Source organism: Cervus elaphus, chromosome 11 (assembly GCF_910594005.1).
Source record: "Cervus elaphus chromosome 11, mCerEla1.1, whole genome shotgun sequence".
In the NCBI taxonomy this organism is placed as follows: domain Eukaryota; kingdom Metazoa; phylum Chordata; class Mammalia; order Artiodactyla; family Cervidae; genus Cervus; species Cervus elaphus.
Window position 1 is genome coordinate 33,874,770 of NC_057825.1, and position 18,946 is coordinate 33,893,715.

The 18,946-nt window shown below is 40.7% G+C and overlaps 2 protein-coding genes across 5 annotated transcripts in view; one reads left to right on the plus strand and one right to left on the minus strand.

Moving 5' to 3' along the window:
* GPN1 (GPN-loop GTPase 1) overlaps window positions 1-6,016 on the plus strand; it is a 26,229-nt gene extending 20,213 nt beyond the window's left edge. For both annotated transcript variants that reach the window (XM_043917460.1, XM_043917461.1), the window contains exons 13-14: window positions 2,411-2,518; window positions 4,407-6,016. In XM_043917460.1, coding sequence (XP_043773395.1) covers window positions 2,411-2,518; window positions 4,407-4,492 — 194 coding nt within the window. In that variant the 3' untranslated portion in view covers window positions 4,493-6,016. The remainder of the gene's footprint in view (window positions 1-2,410; window positions 2,519-4,406) is intronic.
* A 1,461-nt stretch (window positions 6,017-7,477) lies between these two features.
* Window positions 7,478-18,832, minus strand: SUPT7L (SPT7 like, STAGA complex subunit gamma). 3 transcript variants are annotated; one of them, XM_043917458.1, is made up of 6 exons: window positions 18,694-18,832; window positions 16,727-16,825; window positions 15,956-16,573; window positions 12,090-12,414; window positions 10,902-11,139; window positions 7,478-8,155 (listed from the first exon to the last, which is right to left on the minus strand). In XM_043917458.1, exons 3-6 carry the CDS (start codon window positions 16,366-16,368, stop codon window positions 7,893-7,895), a joined length of 1,239 nt encoding a protein of 412 aa, XP_043773393.1. In that variant the 5' UTR covers window positions 16,369-16,573; window positions 16,727-16,825; window positions 18,694-18,832; the 3' UTR covers window positions 7,478-7,892. The 3 variants fall into 3 exon arrangements, with proteins under 3 accessions (XP_043773393.1, XP_043773392.1, XP_043773394.1); XM_043917457.1 differs by lacking the exon at window positions 16,727-16,825 and having other exon boundaries at window positions 18,694-18,830; XM_043917459.1 differs by lacking the exon at window positions 16,727-16,825 and having other exon boundaries at window positions 18,677-18,805.
* Between the last annotated feature and the right edge of the window lie 114 nt (window positions 18,833-18,946).

The following is an 18,946-nucleotide window of genomic DNA, read 5'->3' on the forward strand; positions in this document are numbered from 1 at the left end:
AGTAGGCTGCAGTTTCATCCACCTCATTAGAACTGATTCAAATGCATTCTTTTTAATGGCTGAGTAATATTCCATCATGTATATGTACCACAGCTTTGTTATCCATTCATCTGCTGATGTACATCTGGGTTGCTTCCATGTCCTGGCTATTGTAAACAGTGCTGCGATGAACATTGGAGTACACGTCTCTCTTTTAATTCTGGTTTCCTTGGTGTGTATACCCAGAAGTGGGATTGCTGGGTCATATGGCAGTTCTATTTCCAGTTTTTTAAGGAATCTCCATACTGTTCTCCATAGTTGGCTGTACTAGTTTGCTTTCCCACCAACAGTGTAAGAGGGTTCCTTTTTCTCCACACCCTCTCCAGCATTTATTGCTTGTAGACTTTTTGATAGCAGCCATCCTGACTGGTGTGAGATGGTACCTCATTGTGGTTTTGATTTGCATTTCTCTGATAATGAGTGATGTTGAGCATCTTTTCATGTGTTTGTTAGCCATCTGTATGTCTTCTTTGGAGAAATGTCTGTTTAGTTCTTTGGCCCATTTTTTGATTGGGTCGTTTATTTTTCTGGAATTGAGCTGCAGGAGCTGCTTGTATATTTTTGAGATTAATTCTTTGTCAGTTGCTTCATTTGCTATTATTTTCTCCCATTTTGAAGGCTGTCTTTTCACCTTGCTTATAGTTTCCTTTGTTGTGCAAAAGCTTTTAAGTTTAATTAGGTCCCATTTGTTTTTCTTTGCTTTTATTTCCATTACTCTGGGAGGTGGGTCATAGATTTATGTGTGATTTATGTGTGATTTATGTCAAAGAGTGTTTTGCCTATGTTTTCCTCTAGAAGTTTTATAGATTTATGGTCTTACGTTTAGATCTTTAATCCATTTTGAGTTTATTTTTGTGTATGGTGTTAGAAAGTGTTCTATTTTCATTCTTTTTCAAGTGGTTGACCAGTTTCCCCAGCACCACTTGTTAAAGAGATTGTCTTTTCTCCATTGTATATTCTTGCCTCCTTTGTCAAAGATAAGGTGTCCATAGGTGTGTGGATTTATCTCTGGGCTTTCTATTTTGTTCCATTGATCTATATTTCTGACTTTGTGCCAGTACCATACTCTCTTGATGACTTTAGCTTTGTAGTATAGTCTGAAGTCAGGCAGGTTGATTCCTCCAGTTCCATTCTTCTTTCTCAAGATTGCTTTGGCTATTCGAGGCTGTTTTTATTTCCATTACAAATTGTGAAATTATTCGTTCTAGTTCTGTGAAAAATACCGTTGGTAGCTTGATAGGGATTGCATTGAATCTATAGATTGCTTTGGGTAGTATACTCATTTTCACTATATTGATTCTTCCTAGTCATGAACACAGTATTTTTCTCCATCTATTTGTGTCATCTTTGATTTCTTTCATCAGTGTTTTACAGTTTTCTCTATATAGGTCTTTTGTTTCTTTAGGTAGATTTATTCCTAAGTATTTTATTCCTTTTGTTGCAATGGTGATTGGAATTGTTTCCTTAATTTCTCTGTTTTCTCATTGTTAATGTATAGGAATGCAAGGGATTTCTGTATGTTAATTTAATATCCTGCAACTTTACTATATTCATTGATTAGCTCTAGTAATCTTCTGGTGGAGTCTTTAGGGTTTTCTATGTAGAGGATCATGTCATCTACAAACAGTGAGAATTTTACTTCTTCTTTTCCAATCTGGATTCCTTTTATTTCTTTTTCTTCTCTGATTGCTGTGGCTAAAACTTCCAAAACTATGTTAAATAGTAGTGGTGAGAGTGGGCACCTTTGTCTTGTTCCTGACTTTAGGGGAAATGCTTTCAATTTTTCACCATTGAGGATAATGTTTGCTGTGGGTTTATCATTCATACATGGCTTTTATTATGTTGAGGTATGTTCCTTCTATGCCTGCTTTCTGGAGGGTCTTTATCATAAATTCTCCTTTTCTTGAAAAATACTCAGCTCCTCTGTCATTTCACCCTCTATTCTCTTCAGACCCTCTCTGAACTTAAATTTCCATCAGGAAGTTTCCTGAACACTTCACACTTTTATGCTGGACTTACCAGCACACTGGGTCTGCTCACATGTCTTTAGCCTTCATAGGAAAAACCATAGCTGCTTTCAAGCTAAGAGCTAGTAAAAACAAATGACATTACTACTAAGACAAGCTTCTTGAGAGTTGAGTTTTTTCTCAACTTAAAAATGAGACCTCTTGGATTACTGGCACTTTGTGAAATAAACTAGTATAGAAATGTTTAATGGTGTGAATAGTACATTTAAAAGAGAGAAGATCCTGGATTTTATCATGATCACTTTATCCTGCCAATTTTTAATCATAGTTACTTACTGATTCAAAATTACCCTTTTGAGGAGGCCTGTGTTCCTGATATGCTGCTGATAGTATTTTACATGCAGGGAGCTCATCTCCTGTGCTGGACCCTTCTGATTTGATCCTGACTCGGGGAACCTTGGATGAAGAGGATGAGGAAGCAGACAGTGATACTGATGATATTGACCACAGAGGTGAGAGGTGGCTGAGGTGACTCATGAAAACAGAACAACTGCTTATCCTCTCATTGTTTGCCTGGGAGCTTTCTGTTATTGAGAGACTTTAACCATGCAGCCAGTAATAGGGGGGAGAAGAAATGGTAAAGGATATAGCACCAGGAAGGAGTTCCATACATTGAGAGTTCCTGGCCTTCCACAAGAATGGTTAGTACTGAGCTTGATTATGGCCTTTTCTTAGTCTTGTGTCTTCTCATCTTTAGGTCCTAACTCAATTTTGAGGAACCCAGGATTGTTTATTATAATTGTTTTAAGAATACAGGAGGCCTTAGTGAACCTAAACTAGTCAGAAGGGACTGTAACATTGAGGAGAGAATGGCTTTGGAAACCCTAAAGGGTTTTATGTGGCATAGTTTTATGGACTGTGGACAGAATCTATTTCTTGAAACAACCCTTTTAGGTCCTTGCTGTGCTCAAGGGTAAACCTCTATTTCAGTGTGCTGGATGCTAACATGTAAATTGCCTCATTTAATAATATTTATTGAGGTATAATTTACAAACAATAAATCCCACCCCTTTAAAGTGTATAGTTCAGTTCAGTTCAGTTCAGTCAGTTGTGTCCAACTCTTTGCAACCCCATGGACTGCAGCACGCCAGGCTTCCCTGTTCATCACTGCCAGAGCTTGCTCAAACTCATGTCCATTGAGTCAGTGATGCCATCCAACCATCTCATCCTCTGTTGTCCCCTTCTCCTCCTGCCTTCAGTCTTCCGCAGCATCAGGGTCTTTTCCAATGAGTCCATTCTTCGTATCAGATGGCCAAAGTATTGGAGCTTCAGCTTCAGCATCTGTCCTTCCAATGAATATTCAGGGTTGATTTCCTTTAGGATTGACTGGTTTGATCTCCTTGCAATCCAAGGGACTCTCAAGAGTCTTCTCTAACACCACAAGTGTATAGTTAGATGAATTTTAATACATATAGTCTTGCAGTAATTACCATCATAAGCAAGGAATAGAACACTTCCATCACCCTAAAATTTTGCTCATGCCCATTTTTATTTAGTTCCTTCCCCTACACCAGTTCCTGGCAACCACTTATCTGATTTTTGTGCCTATGATTTTGCTTTTTCCAGAATGTCATGTAAGTGGAATCACATATTTAACTTGACTTTTTTCATAGTGTAATGCTTTTGTGATCCTTCCATGTTATTGCATGTGTAATATGTTTTTTTAAAATTGCTTAGTAATATTCCATTATGTGAATGTGCCTTTGTTTATCCATTCACAAGCCAATTGACATTTGGGTTGTTGCCAGGTTTAAGCTGTGGTAAAATAAATTGCTATAAAGATTGGTTAATAGGTTTTTGTGTGGACACAGGTTTTCATTTCTCTCAGTTAAAAATATGTAGGAGTGGGACCTCATTTTAGTTACTTTATGAGGGAAGCATCTCCCCACCTACTGGTCAGAGAAATTGTACATTTTGGGCAACATGGTAAATAGAACCTGCTTCTAGGAAATACTTCCTTATTGGGAGAAGTAAACATGTAGTGTCTTAGAAAGCATACAGTTGACTCTTGAACAACTCAGGGACTGGGGTACCTATTATCCTTGGTACAGTTTTTTTTCCCCCCTTGGTACAGTTTTAACAGTCCTCATATAACCAACTTAGAGTTGGCCCTCTGATTCTGTGGTTCTGCATTTGTCGATTTCATCAACCATGGATTATATAATACTGTATGTTGTATTTACTACTGAAAAAAGTTAGTGTGTAAGGCGACTCACCCAGTTCAAGCCCATGTTGTTCAAGGTTACATGTACTATTTCTTATGGATGAGAGACAGTGGCTCTAATCCACCTGTCTAATGGGTAGAGTTTGAAAATAACTCAACTTCTTTTTTCCTTACAGTTACAGAGGAAAGCCGCGAAGAGCCAGCATTCCAGAACTTTATGCAAGAATCAATGGCACAGTACTGGAAGAAAAACAACAAATAGTTTCTAAAGTTCAAAATTTTGGAACTCTGTGTGAAGGACTATCTTTATCTCTGACTGGGGGCTACAATCTATAAAGGATGGTTTTGTTCAGAATAGCAGTTTGTCTTACTAGTGAAACTTTCTGACTCCGATGAAGCCAGGAATAGATTATTTGGACCTGCTGATTACCATTGGCCTTCCCCTTGGATTTATGCAAGGAAGCATATTCTGTTTTTGGACACTGATATCCCTTTGAGCCTAAAACCGTAAGTTGTTATCATTTGAGCTCACATACTTTTGCTACTGATGGATGAAACAGAGAACTTAGTAGGCTGTATCTCTAGCCTCTACTTCCCGAGCACTTGCCTTTGAACTTGCACCATGAGTTCCCTTCCTTTTTAGTAGAAAGGGCGAGAGGAAACAGGAGCTTGTCCAGAATAACAGTGGAGTCTCCTTGGCAACCAGTCAATGTTGGTATGAAATGTGCCTCCCACTGGGGAGCTCATTATAGAACATCAGGTTCACTGAAGAAAGTGGGCAACATGTAGTTATTAAGAATTCTACTTTAGATGCTGGCTTGGATAAAGAGTTTTTAATTTTCACTTTGTTGTAAGCCTGCTTGTCATCATTTCAAGTAAGAAAATCATCACAAATAGTCACTTCAGTTTAGAAGAGAGATTTAAAGCCACATGATGTTTATTAAAGTTCTGTGTACACACCACACCTAATAGCGAGGTATGAAGCCAGGCCCTGTTTGTATTGTACTTTAATGAAGTGTGTCCTTCCTTAGTGATTTACTCAAAGGACATGGATTTGGGTCAGGTGCACATTCTACGCATAATAGCCCTGGTAAGGGTTTGCTTTGCCTCCACATTCTTCACAGTATCTTAAAACATAATATTATTTCTCTTAAGAAATTTTATTCCTGCCTAACCTGTATTTCAGTTCAATGGTTCTCAAAGTGTGGTCTCTGGAACAGAAGCATCAGCATCATCTGGGAAGTTACCAGAAACGGGACATTCAAGACCAAAATCAGAAACTGGGGGTGGGGCGTGGGGCCTAGCAGTCTGTTTTAAAACGGCCTCCAGGGGATTCTGATGCATCCCAAGTTCAGAACAGTGCTCTAACTCAACAGCCTATGGCATAATTCCAGACCAGGTGAATCTCAGGTATCAATGCTCCTATGACTTGCTTTATCAGAGTACCCGAACCTTGGCCATCTAGTGCCTATTCTCCAATTTAAACCTTCTAAAAATAAAAATATTTTGTTTTACATGAAGTATTAATTTCAATACTGTGTAACTAATGGGAACCACTGGTCTAAAAACTTGAACTTGTTCTTTAAGAGGGAACCACTTGCACAGCAAACCTCTGCATACCTGTTTTTCTCCCTAGTGCCTTTGAATACTTTTTCATTAAAGAGGAAATCATCTGGCCTAAGCTATAAGCTCCATAATGGCAGAGACAGTCTTACTCATCTGTGTATCCTTTGCAAAGGACCCAGTACATAACGGGTACTCAATAAATGTTTGCTAAGTGAACCAACTAAATACTAAATGGCTACTTTCTGGAAACTGACCACCAGATGTATACTTTCATCAGTAAATAAGGGGAAGTGAAGTGAAGTAAAAGTTGCTCAGTCATGTCTGAGTCTTTGCGACCCCATGGACTACAGTCCATGGAGTTCTCCAGGTCAGAATACTGGAGTGGGTAGCCTTTCCCTTCTCCAGGGGATCCTCCCAACCCAGGGATTGAACCCAGGTCTCCCGCATTGCAGGCAGATTCTTTACCAGCTGAGCCACAAAGGAAGCAAATAAGGGGAAATGAAGCTAAACCTGGAACAGGAAAGGTTTAAACATGCCAAGGATGTCCAATTAGCAAACTTATAAATGCTTTGGCAACAGTTTAAATCATAACCTTATTTTGTTGCTGTTGCATTCATATTTATTCCCAATACCTGAGACATTTAAGGCACTCAGTGATATAGGCCTTGATTTCTAGTCTACTAAGAGTGTTCTAAATTTCACAAGACTTGTATTCTGCACCCCCAAACCAAACATCAGAAGTACTTAACTTGCACACATTTGCTAATTACTCCTGATTATTCCAGTGCTACATCAAGTACTTAATAAATAATGATTGACACTATCAGATGCCAAGTAGGGCAGATACTGTGATGGATGAGTAACAGCAGTCAAGTTGTTCAGGACATGATGTAAAGCAGAAAGGTGTATATTGTTAGCCTTTTAGAGGCTGCCCATCCAGTAGAAGCACAATGTGCAGGTGTAGAATTCTGGTAAAGGAATGGACCACTGTCCTCTGATGGCCAAGCAGATGCAACAAATGAAATAGGCACAAGTCTGTCTATGGACAGGTCCTGTTTGCTTCATTCACAAAGTGAAAGTGTTAGTCCCTCAGTCATGTCCCAACTTTTTGTGACCCCATGGACTGTAGCCTGCCAGTCTCCTCTGTCCATGGGATTTTCCAGGCAAGAATATTGGAGCAGGTTGCCATTCCCTTCTCCAGGGGATCTTCCTGACCCAGTGATCGAACCCAGGTCTCCTGCATTGCAGGCAGACTGATGAGCCATCAGTTAGTTTCATCATTCAAAGAGAAAATGAAAGGAGCAACTGAAAAATGTGCATGCTGAAAATACTGGGTTGCCCTCGTTTGGGTTTTTGTATAGAATATGGAAAAGCCTGAATGAACTTTTTTGGCCAACCCAATGTTAAAAATCCGACTGGAAATAAAGAGGATTGGAATACCTGGACTAAGTCTAGAGAAGGAAGAAGAAAAATATATGGTTGAGATAGGAGAGGGCTATTTAGATAAGCAAAAAGGCTGTTCACAGACTGTTCTGATTTCATAGGAGATTCTGTGGGCAGCAGAAACAGTTCGAAAAAAAAGACTACTGATAGATAAGCTGTGCAATGTTGAGCTATTTCCATTGGATTCCCAATGACTTGAACCAAAAATGAAGCAAGTTAAAAGAAAAAAATTGACATCTGATATCAGCATATATGTGAGTCTGTTCAAGCACAGCTGTGAAGCTTAATAACGTCTTCATCTTCATAATATCCCTGCAGTGTAGGCCAGACCCAGTGTGATTCTTAGTGTGCAAGAGAAACAGCTTGAGAGAAGCTAAGTCACTTGACACAAGGTAAAGACAAGTCAGGGACACTGTTTTGGTCTCTGGATCACCATCCCGGTATGATATCTGTGAAAGGTGGCTTGGTTGTGGAAAACAACAAAAACTGGATGCAAAAGGTAAAAGTAAACTTATTTGGTTAAATCCAGCTCCACTGATATCAGGAAAACCCATTGTGTTTAAGAGTTTAATCACTATTTGTGGAAACAAATAAGAATTCACCAGAGTTTCTGTTAGGTCTTTTAAGTCTGGAGAGGTCTCCCTCTTTGCCTTTTATATTTTCCTCATCCTCTTTTTGCAGCGTTGGTTGAAAACAGGGGAGGAGCCCATGAGGCTGTCAGTGGAATGGGAGCCGTAGCTGCTGTCTGAGTCATCAGGGCTTTGGGGGATCCCAGCTTCACTCATGCCTGACATCGGCTCCTCAAAAACATCACTGCCCAGCACGCCGTGCCCAGAGACGTTGCCTTCTTCACTTTCTTGAGGCTCCATTTTCACGTGGGCCAAGTTCCAAAAAGGGGAAGCATTTACCTCTGTACCTGGGGATGGAAAAGAACACAGAACTAACTAGCAGCAAGAAAGGCTGGAACAAAGCAGGTGGCATACACCACCCAGGGCTGGCTGATGGCCTTTGAACTCAGTTTTCATTCTGATTCACTACTTGCCTAGAGAATATGGTGGTTATTCTCTGCTCAAAAAGTTACCAACTCAAAATATCTTCTTTTCCACTTCCTCCCCTTCCTTTACCTCACCTCATCCATCTCCATTTCCCCTAAACCAGGGAAAGTAAAGCTATGCAGGTGGAAATAGTCACGGTTCAAAGGCAGGCACAACCATGGGTTCTTGGGCAAGTGTTACATTTGCCTGTCCTTTTATGGGGCTGTCTTGTTTTTCTGCCTTGTGTTTGGGTCCCTGGTTCTCTCTCACATTATGAAGTTAGTGATCACTACAAAACGGTGGCAGCAGTTCCCAGACTGCTGAAAAGAGACATGACCCTGATGTCTGAAAGAATTTCTTTCTGGCTCTCCTGCCTCTGTGTCTTCTAGCAAAGCTGTTCTGTGGTTATTACATCTTCCATAGTGAAAGGCTCTCTGCCCAGTACTTTGAAAATGTGCCCTAATTCTGTTTAGGCCACACTGGAGGACTGGCTGTTTGCATCATTAGTTCATTGATGACATAATTTATATTTCTAAAGAACTGGGACTTCCCTAGAAGTCCAGTGGTTAAGACTACCACTGCAGGGGGCTCAGGTTTGCTCCCTGATTGGGGAACTAAAATCCCACATGCTGTGTGGTGCAGCCAATAAATAAATAAATATATTGTAAAGAACTGAGCCTCTAGAATTATTTGCAGCCTTTTTGACTTAGGGATCATTGAGCCTTCTGGTTCTGAAGGGAATCACAGAGAAGCAGCAGCCAGCTGCCTATAATTGAGTTGCCCTATTTTAATCCTTTCAGGTTCAATTTTGTTGGTACTACTGTGGCCAAGGAACCCCAACTATTCAAACATCCTTGAGCAATTAACATTACTCCACCTGTCTGGAAGTTGCCTTAATTAACCCAGCACAAGCATTGGGAAAGACCAGAATACCGAGAACAGGAAGCCATCTGTCCACCTAGCTGGGTCGGCTGAATTAATTGTCATCAAGAGAGTAACAGCAAATTTGGAAAACTCAGCAGTAGCCACAAGACTGGAAAAGGTCAGTTTTCATCCCAATCTCAAAGAAAGGCAATTCCAAAGAATGTTCAAACTGCTGCACAATTGCACTCATCTTACATGCTAGCAAAGTAATGCTCAAAAATCTCCAAGCCAGGCTTCAACACTATGTGAACCATGAACTTCCAGATGTTCAAGCTAGATTTAGAAAAGGCAGAGGAACCAGAGATCAAATTGCCAACATTCGTTGGCTCACTGAAAAAACAAGAGAGTTCCAGAAAAACATCTACTTCTGCTTTATTGACTACACCAAAGCCTTTGACTGTGTAGATCACAACAAACTGTGGAAAATGCTTAGAGATGGGAATACCAGATTACCTGACCTGTCTCCTGAGAAATCTGTATGCCGGTCAGGAAGCAACAGTTAGAACTGAACATAGAACAACAGACTGGTTCCAAATTGGGATAGGAGTATGTCAGGGTTGTATATTGTCACCCTGCTTATTTAACTTACATGCAGAGTATATCATGAGAAATGCTGGGCTGGAGGAAGCACAAGCTGGAATCAAGACTGCCAGGAGAAATATCAATAACCTCAGATATGCAGATGACACCACCCTTATGGCAGAAAGCGAAGAAGAACTAAACAGCCTCTTGATGAAAGTGAAACACAGTGAAAAAGTTGGCTTAAAACTCAACATTCAGAAAACTAAGATCATGGCATCTGGTCCCATCACTTCATGGCAAATAGATGGGGAAACAGTGGAAATAGTGGCTGCCTTTATTTTTTTGGGCTCCGAAATCACTGCAGATGGTGACTGCAGTCATGAAATTAAAAGACACTTGCTCTTTGGAAGGCAAGTTATGACCAACCTAGATAGCATATTAAAAAGCAGAGACATTACTTTGCTGACAAAGGTCCATCTAGTCAAAGCTATGGTTTTTCCAGTAGTCATGTATGGATGTGAGAATTGGACTATAAAGAAAGCTGAGCGCTGAAGAATTGATGCTTTTGAACTGTGGTACTGGAGAAGGCTCTTGACAGTCCCTTGGACTGCAAGGAGATCCAACCAGTCCATCCTGAAAGAAATCAGTCCTGAATATTCACTGGAAGGACTGATGCTGAAGCTGATACTCCAATACTTTGGCCACCTGATGTGAAGAATGGACTCATTGGAAAAGACCCTGATGCTGCAAAAGATTGAAGGCAGGAGGAGAAGGGGATGACAGAGGATGAGATGGTTGGATGGCCTCACTGACTCAATGGACATGAGTCTAAGCAACCTCCGGGAGTTGGTGATAGGGAAGCCTGGCATGCTGCAGTCCATGAGGTGCAAAGAGTTGGACACGACTGAGTGACTGAACTGAAGAGAGTAATATTGCATCTACATCCTAACTAGGAATAATTTCAAAGAATGTCTGTAAAGCTGTGTTAGTTCCCTCTTCACCAATTAGGAAGAGAATGTTGGTATCTCCAGATCAGTGAAGCTATATTTCTTTTTAGACTTTCCATTCCCCTGCCCATCCCTACTTTTGCTCTTCCATCTCCAGACTTTGACTCTAAAATGCAAGAAGTACTGAGGCTGGCACATCTCTCAGAATCAAGATGGGTAGGTTGTTCTCTCTTACTTGAAGCCTGTGGTGAAGCCTCGACCTCCAGGTTAGATGGGAAGCGCTCGCTCTGAGCCCCAAGGACTCCCATGGGCAGCGACTGGTCTCCAGAAGCAAGGTCGGCCTCCAGTTCTTCACTGACAGGGAAGGTGATGTCGCTCACAGGTTCCTCCTTGATCTTGACAGGCTTCGTGTCCTCTGTGGCCTTCTCAGGATTGACGATCCTCTCATACTCTTCAGAGAGCTGCTTACTAATCTGTTGGCAACCAAGAGTCAATTTTCCAAAGGAATGTTAAAAGCAAGTTGGATAGTCAGCTTGTGGCATCCAGTGGAAACAGAATATGAATACAAATAAAGCATCACTGCTAATGGGAGGAATTTGAGTTTGAAATTTATAAATGACAGGGACATGTAAAGAAAATTTGTTTGGCAGAGAACGTGTATGTAATTAATTAAAAGGTACATAAAGGTAAAATATTTAGATGTATTATATTGGCAGAGAATGTGTATGTGATTGATTAAAAGGTACATAAAGGTAAAATATTTAGATGTATTATATCAGATCTGGGATGAAAGGTGACATTTTTGGCTATAAAAACTAACATTTGACATAAATACAATGGGTGGCTAATGAGCACTGTAGACATCTGGATCACTTAGCAAAGCCGATTGGGTGTTATGAATTCCTTATATTTCAGATTTGGGGAAACCAAAACAGTGAACAAAATGCTTAAGGCCACAAGGGAGGGAGAGATTAGATAGTTCTGGTTTTAACAAAAAACGGTGTCTCCCCCACCACACTCTACCTTTGAAGGCAGTGTCATCTCACTGTTTTGCTCCTGGTTCATAACACTTAATGCCATCTGAAATGATTCTGATCATTGTTTACCTGTTTTTGTCTCTCTCTCAACAAGAATGCAAGCTCAAGGAACTTGTCCTAATCAACTGCTGAATTCCACAATAGGCACTCCACAAATATGTGTTGAATAAAAGCAGGCTAGCCACCTGCTATAATTTCACTGCCTGAAGAAGAACCCTGGGTCTGACCAGGTCAGTGTGGGTCACAGCCGGGGCCAAGAGGAAAGCCAAGTTAAGCTCACTCTATTCCAGTCCCCGCTCTCTGCACCCTAGGGCAAGTGTTAGGGATCCTGCCTGAACATCCCCAGATCACACATCCTTGTGCATCCCTCCTCAGGATCCTCTCACCTGCAGCATGTAACTGTGATAGTCCTTGATGCGGTGCTGCCAGAATTTCTGGAGGGAGAGCACGCTGCCGATGCCCACTTCATGGAACACCTGCTCCATCACGTCGGGGAAGGGAGTCTGCCCCAGCCGGGCTTCCTGATCCACAGCAAAGCGCAGCAGCTTAGTGAACTTCAGGCAGTACTCGTGTGCCACATCAGTCAGGGTCTCCAGGACGCTCTCATTAGCACACTCAAAGCCCGCGTGGGCCAGGATTGTGGCCACTGCCTGGTAGAGGAGCTGTCGGCAGGAGTGCCAGCTGAGTTCAGTCACAGGCTCCCCTTTCCCCCTGAAAGTGGAGACATGATGAGTGTCATTGGTTCTCTTGCAAAGGGGTGACCTGTTCTGTCTTCCTAGGTGGTTTACAATCCTAATTAAACATCTGGCTCAGTTTTCCAGGAGAATTTTAGGCAGGTTACATAGCCTAGTTTTACCTTGCTGCCATTTCAGGGCATGTCTCAATGACCCACAGTCATATCCCTGAGCGGTTCCAATTACATAAAGCTTGCATAGGTTATATGTGTTTATAGTAAACATTATAAAAGGGTATCTACTGAAAAGTAAGTTCCCATCTTCTATCAACTGCTGATTTTGATCACTTTTTCTGATTAAGAGCATAGCTCAATGGTGCACATTTTCAGCATAGTATAGGTTCCTCACATGCTGGGCAATATATGGACCTCTAGAATTTAACTACAACAAACCGTTTGTAAAATAGGAAAGCAATTCAATTTTATAAAAGCAGTTTAAAACATATATTGCAAAAAAAACCACATATATTGCTTACAACTGACAGAGGATGAGATGGTTGGATGGCATTACCGACTCAAAGGACATAAGTTTGAGCAAACTCCGGGAGATAGTGAAGGACAGGGAAGCATGGCTTACTGCAGCATGGGTCGCAAAGCGTCAGACATGACTGACAGACTGAACAACAATTGCTTACAAAGCATTTTTATCCTACTTTATGCTGTGAAATTGGTAGGGGTCCATATTATTATTCCTATTTGGCAGGTGAAGAAATTGAAGTTCAGAGGGGGTGGTTTGCCAAATGTTTTTTGGTAATATAAAGTAACAGAGCTTATGACTCTAGATCCTGTGTTCTTCATAATACTCTGTTTTGCACCTAATCATTGTGGCAAAAATCCTATCTTTCTAAAACAAAACAAAAAAACTTCAAAAGCTGTCTGATTTCCTAAAAGTAACTTTTAATGAGCTCCTAGTAATTTACCTGGTCTCCTGAAATTTCCTATCTTCTGCCTTCCCCTGACAAAGGAAGTAAATAGATAAAAATAAAATAGGGTATAGAAAATGACTCTTCCCTGTCCACACTTGACATTTGTCACCCCGTGCTTGCTGTAGAGAGTGCCTGAGGAACTATTCACCCACGCTGCTATTATCTGCTCATTAGCAACTACTGCAATTCACCTACTAATTGGAAAATAAGAAAACCAACTGTCAAGTAATTTTTCATTTACTGTTTATATCATCATTTCCCATGGCCAGTCTCTCTGGATCAAAAGCTAAAGACTTCAGATGTGCCTAATAAACAGAGCTAAATCAATTCTGTTTTACTTAATACATGGACCCATTTCAAAGGAAAATAATTCTTCCTGCAGCCCCAGAACTGATGCAAATTATTTTTGTTACAGTCTCTTAAATATATATAAAATAAACTATGTGTAAATATCTGATGTTCACAGAATCTTCCTAACAATTAAAATAATTAGAAAACTGACACAAAACTACAAATTCTAAATAACAGCATCAATTTAACATGAGGGACAGTATTATTTTGTTAAAGCTAAGTTGCTCTCAAAATGTAAAGTTGGTACTGATTGCTACAGAGCAAGTGTTCTGAAGTTGGGCACATCTATACCAATATGTGCCAAGCATGTAATGACACATTTCTCATTCCCTTTTTCACTATTCCAGTATCTTCAAAACTTCCAATTAGATAACGCACCATGATATCATCTCGCCTTAATATGGCCCAACTGCAAACCTTACATAATAAGTCTATTTTTCTTCTTTTTTCATTAGTTTGGGACAATTAAAATAGTAGCAACATCATCAACAGGCAGATGCAATAGGTGATGTACAACACAATTAGTTATGAAGCATTTTTATCAAACATTTAATCTGAATCTTATCTTGAGAAAATAATCAGCAAATCCAGTCTGATTTGGAACAGACAAATGACCTGAACTCTTAAAAAAGATTAATATCATGTATTATAAAAGGGGAAAGTTATTCTAGCTTAAGACACTAAAGAGGCAGAGAAAGACAAATACTGTATGATATCATTTATACAGAAAACAAACTAGTGAACACAACAAAAAATAAGTAGACTCACAGATATTGAGAACACACTAGTGGTTAACAGTGAGGAGAGGGAAGGATGGGGCAAGATGGGGTAGATTAAAAGGTACAAACTACTATGTATAAAATAAATAAGCTACAAGGATATATTGTACAGCACAGGAAATATACCCAATATTTTATAATAACTTTAAAAGGAGTATAATCTATACAAATATTGAATTACAGTGTTGTACACCTGAAACTAATATTGTAAATCAACTATACCTCAAAAAAAAAAAAAAAGACACTAAAGAGGTATAACAAGGAAATGGAATACATGGTCTGTATTAGGTCCAAGACTAGGGAAAAACATACCTAATAAAAGATATTTCTGGGACAACTGGAAAAATCTGAATACAGATGTATTAAATGATAGTACTTAATTTGTGTTCACTTTGATGTGATACTAGTTATTGGGATTATGTAGAAAATTTATTTTTAGGCTAAGATGAAGAATTTAGGGGTGAAATATGTGATATCTACAACTCTAAAAGATATGGCAAAAAAAAAACCTGTATGTGTATATGTATACATAAATATTTGTATATTTGTGAGTAAATGTGTGCATACACACTTATACATATGTGAGAGAAAGTAAATGTAGTAAAATATTAACAATTGTTGCATTCAGGTGAAGGGTATTTGGGTTTTTGTCATTCTATTATTTAAAATTTTCTGTAGGTCTGACGAATTTCAAAATGAAAAGAAAAAAGTACTTATTTGGCATCAAATGCAAACTTTCATACTGAAATCCAGTAGTAGCACTAGCTTTTAAGGCAATCACTCAGCGGATCTGGAGCAGGGTTTCTCAAATTGAAATATATGTATGAATCTCTGGAGATCTTGTTAAAATGAAAATTCTGACTCAGGAGGTCTGGGTGAGTCTGAGACTCTGCATTTCTAACAACCTCCCAGGTGATATTGATGTTGCTGATCTCAGATCAGATTTTGAGCAGCAAGGATCAGGAACATTGTTACACTATTATTTCTTGAACTGTGTTATCAAAATGAAAATACACCATTAAAAAATTCTTGTATAGAACTCATGGATTCCTAATAGTAAGAGAATAAGTCCATAAACCTCATCTTGAGGACAATGAGCTAAACCCACAGTATGTCTTTTTTTTTTTTTTGTATGTCTTTTAATTAACAAGAAAAACTAGATTTGGAGGACTATGAGACCACGGCCTGTTTTACAAACCAGTGTAGTACTCTGCTCCTGGTAAAGTGCTTGGCATATATTAGGGACTCAATAAATATTTGTTGCATCAGAAAATAAAAAAATACAGACTCTGGAATTGTAAGGACATGGTTAACTCTTAGACTTTCCACTAATTACCTGAGCAACTCTGGCCCAGTCATTTACTCTCATCTTCAGTTTCCTCCTGGAAATGTGGTGACATGCTTAACAGGGCTGTTGGGATGATTTTTTGAGAAAAGTAACATAGAGCAAAGCCTTGCCTTACCGATAAAAGTCACTCTCTGGGTCACTGTGCCGGACCTGGAATGGTGCATTGGGATTCTTACAATCTAAAGGAAGGAGATCATCAGGAAGAGGAGGTGACCCAGGGCAGGATGGAAGAGGTTCACTCTCTTCAGTCTTTACACCTTCTGTCTGTTGCTGATTCTGGGCCTGTGCTGTGGCAATGAGGTTACGCAGACGTCGGTTGTGCTGGATCAGCTGAATGGTGTGGATGGTGAGGCTGCAGGGCTCTGAGGGGATGTCCAGCATAGTGGGGGGCTTGGGCTTGTTGGCTGAGGGTTGGTGCAGAGGCGGGTCATGGACTTCTACCAGTCGGAACTCCCGAGGGAGCAAGTCAAAAGAACTTCTGTTGGTCTGGCTTGATGAGATTGGTATCTCTCCCCAGTATCTCAACATTTTGGAATTACAAAGGAAGAGCTCCCAAGTTAAATGTGGATGGTATCCTAAAGGCAGTGTTTTAAAATCTCTAGCAACTGCAGGTTAAAGGCTTCTGTAGTGAAGAATACGAGGTCTAGCCAGGTATTGACATAAAAACTAGGCAGTTCAAGACCACTTAGAAAAAGTCAGTGTCAGCAACACTGTTGGACCAAGGACGTTCTTCCTGAAGAAATTAAGAGAAATATAACTGTTAATATCACAGTCATACACTGTGATAATTCCTACTGGACTGAACCACAAGGTAGAGTCTGGGTCTTTAGTAGACTAATAGCTGCAAGAGTATATAAGGCTATAGTGTCCATATTTTCCAACTCACCCCACTAACTTATTACCAATCCTGAATGATTTGCAAGGCAAGACACTTAAATGAGACTTGGGATATTTCTCAGAGTATCTTGACACATCTCTCCTAGATCTGCAGGAGAAAAAGGAGTAGAGTTAAAGATAGGAAAAGGTTCTTCTTCTTTTTCTTCTTTTGCCATGCCATGCAGCCTGTGGGATCTTAGTGCCAAGTCCTAACCACTGGACTGCCAGGGAACTCCTGAGGTGGTTATTAATCTGTGAATGCTTCCCAGGTGGACTAGTGATAAAGAACCTGCCTGCCAATGCAGGAGTAAGAGACATGAGCTCAATTCCTGGGTCAGGAAGATCCCCTGGAGAAGGAAATGGCAACCCACTCCAGTATTCTTGCCTGAAGAATCCCATGGACAGAAGAGCCTGAGGGACTACCATCCAAAGGGTCGCAAAGAGTCAGACACCACTGAAGTGACTTAGCATGCATGCATACATGCCAAGCATGGGAACCTTTAACTAATCCTGGTGGGAAAATTTATGAACCGCTATCCTAAACAGTCTTATGCATTCAACTTCTGACACTCATAGGAAAGAATCTCAGCTATCTGCTATCTCTTAAATAATATCCCTTCCTTTAGTCTTTCCTTGTATCAAATCTACTCCCTACAGTGATGCTGTGCTGTGCTTAAATGCTCAGTCGTGTCCAATTCTTTGTGACCCCATGGACTGCAGCCTGCCAGGGTCCTCTGTCCTTGGGATTCTCCAGGCAAGAATACTGGAGTGGGTTGCCATGCCCTCCTCCACGGGATCTTCCCAACCCAGGGATTGAACCCAGGTCTCCCGCATTGCAGGCAAATTCTTTACCAACTGAGTCACCAGGGAAGCCCAAGAATACTGGAGTACCCTATCCCTTGGCCAGGGGATCTTCCCAACCTAGGAATTGAACCCTTGTCTCCTGCACTGCAGACAGATTCTTTACCACAGCTGAGCTACCAGGGAAGCCTCTATAGTGAGGCTAGACTTAATATTTTAGACTTAGACCTAATGACTTCCCATTGCCTACTGGAAAAACGTCAGTCAAAAATTTTTGATTTACCATTTAACACCAGTTACAGTCCAGCTTCAACTCACCTTTCCAGATTCATTGCCCATATGTCTCTTCAAATTCAATAAATATTTATCAAATGCCAAGTGTCATGTGAGGAGATAAAGACTAATTCAAGGTTCTTACCCTGAGGTGAGGGAGAAACACATGAAAAGAATGCTTCAACATTAAAGTGTGTGGTCAGTGCTGTTCTAGAGACACAGACCAAGTTCAGCGAGAAAACACAAAGGAGGAAATGCCATGCATTTCCACAGCTTAATGACGTGATCTCTGCAGGCAATGCCTTGCTACCCGCCACATCCCTGGCAGACTTGTGTTCATCCTTAAGTATGATTTAAGTCACCACCCTCTATCACCTCCCCAACACATCTCCCATTGTTAAGTCTCACAGCACTTCGTATGTCTCCATCACAGCATTTATCCCTGTATTTAAACTAGTACTTGTTTCAATTTTATTCTTCCATCTGTCTCTTACAGCTGTGATCTTGAAGTCTAAGATTTGAGTGTCTACTATACATGCCAGGCTTTGCCTCTACTGTTAATTCAATTCTCCCAACCTTTCTGTAAGTAGATATCATTTTTTTTAAAAAAAGTAGATACTATTATTACCCCACACTTCAGACATGGAAGCTGAGACCTTCTGTCTTGCCTAATGTCAGAAACAGCTGAGAGGGAAGATGGAGATGGTCAGGCTCCAGGGTCTGCACACTTAATTACACTATGCTGCCTCAATTGGTTTCAAAAGAATAAAAGAACGAACGAATACATGAATGAACCAAGTGACAACAAAAATCGCCCTCTCCCCTAAATTGAACCAAAGGAGCAGGAAGGACAGGCATCAAGCACAAGCAATGCCCACATCCCTACCAGGGCTCCTCTCTCACCATCAGCAGACTCGGGCGCCAGTCACAGTGCCCTGGGGTCGTTTAATGCTGGGGCAGCCCAGACACAGGGAGATCTGGACCCGGACCGAGGCAAGGAGGCTCCACTATAGACTGCCACTTCGCAGGTACTGGACTGGGCGGCTCATCGTTTCCGAGAGGCCTGAGACAAAGTTCGTATCAGGTCCGGAAGGCTGGTGTGTTGACCGGCGGTTCAAGGCTGCCGGAAGCGCTTCTTCTCAATTAGGCTCTGCTG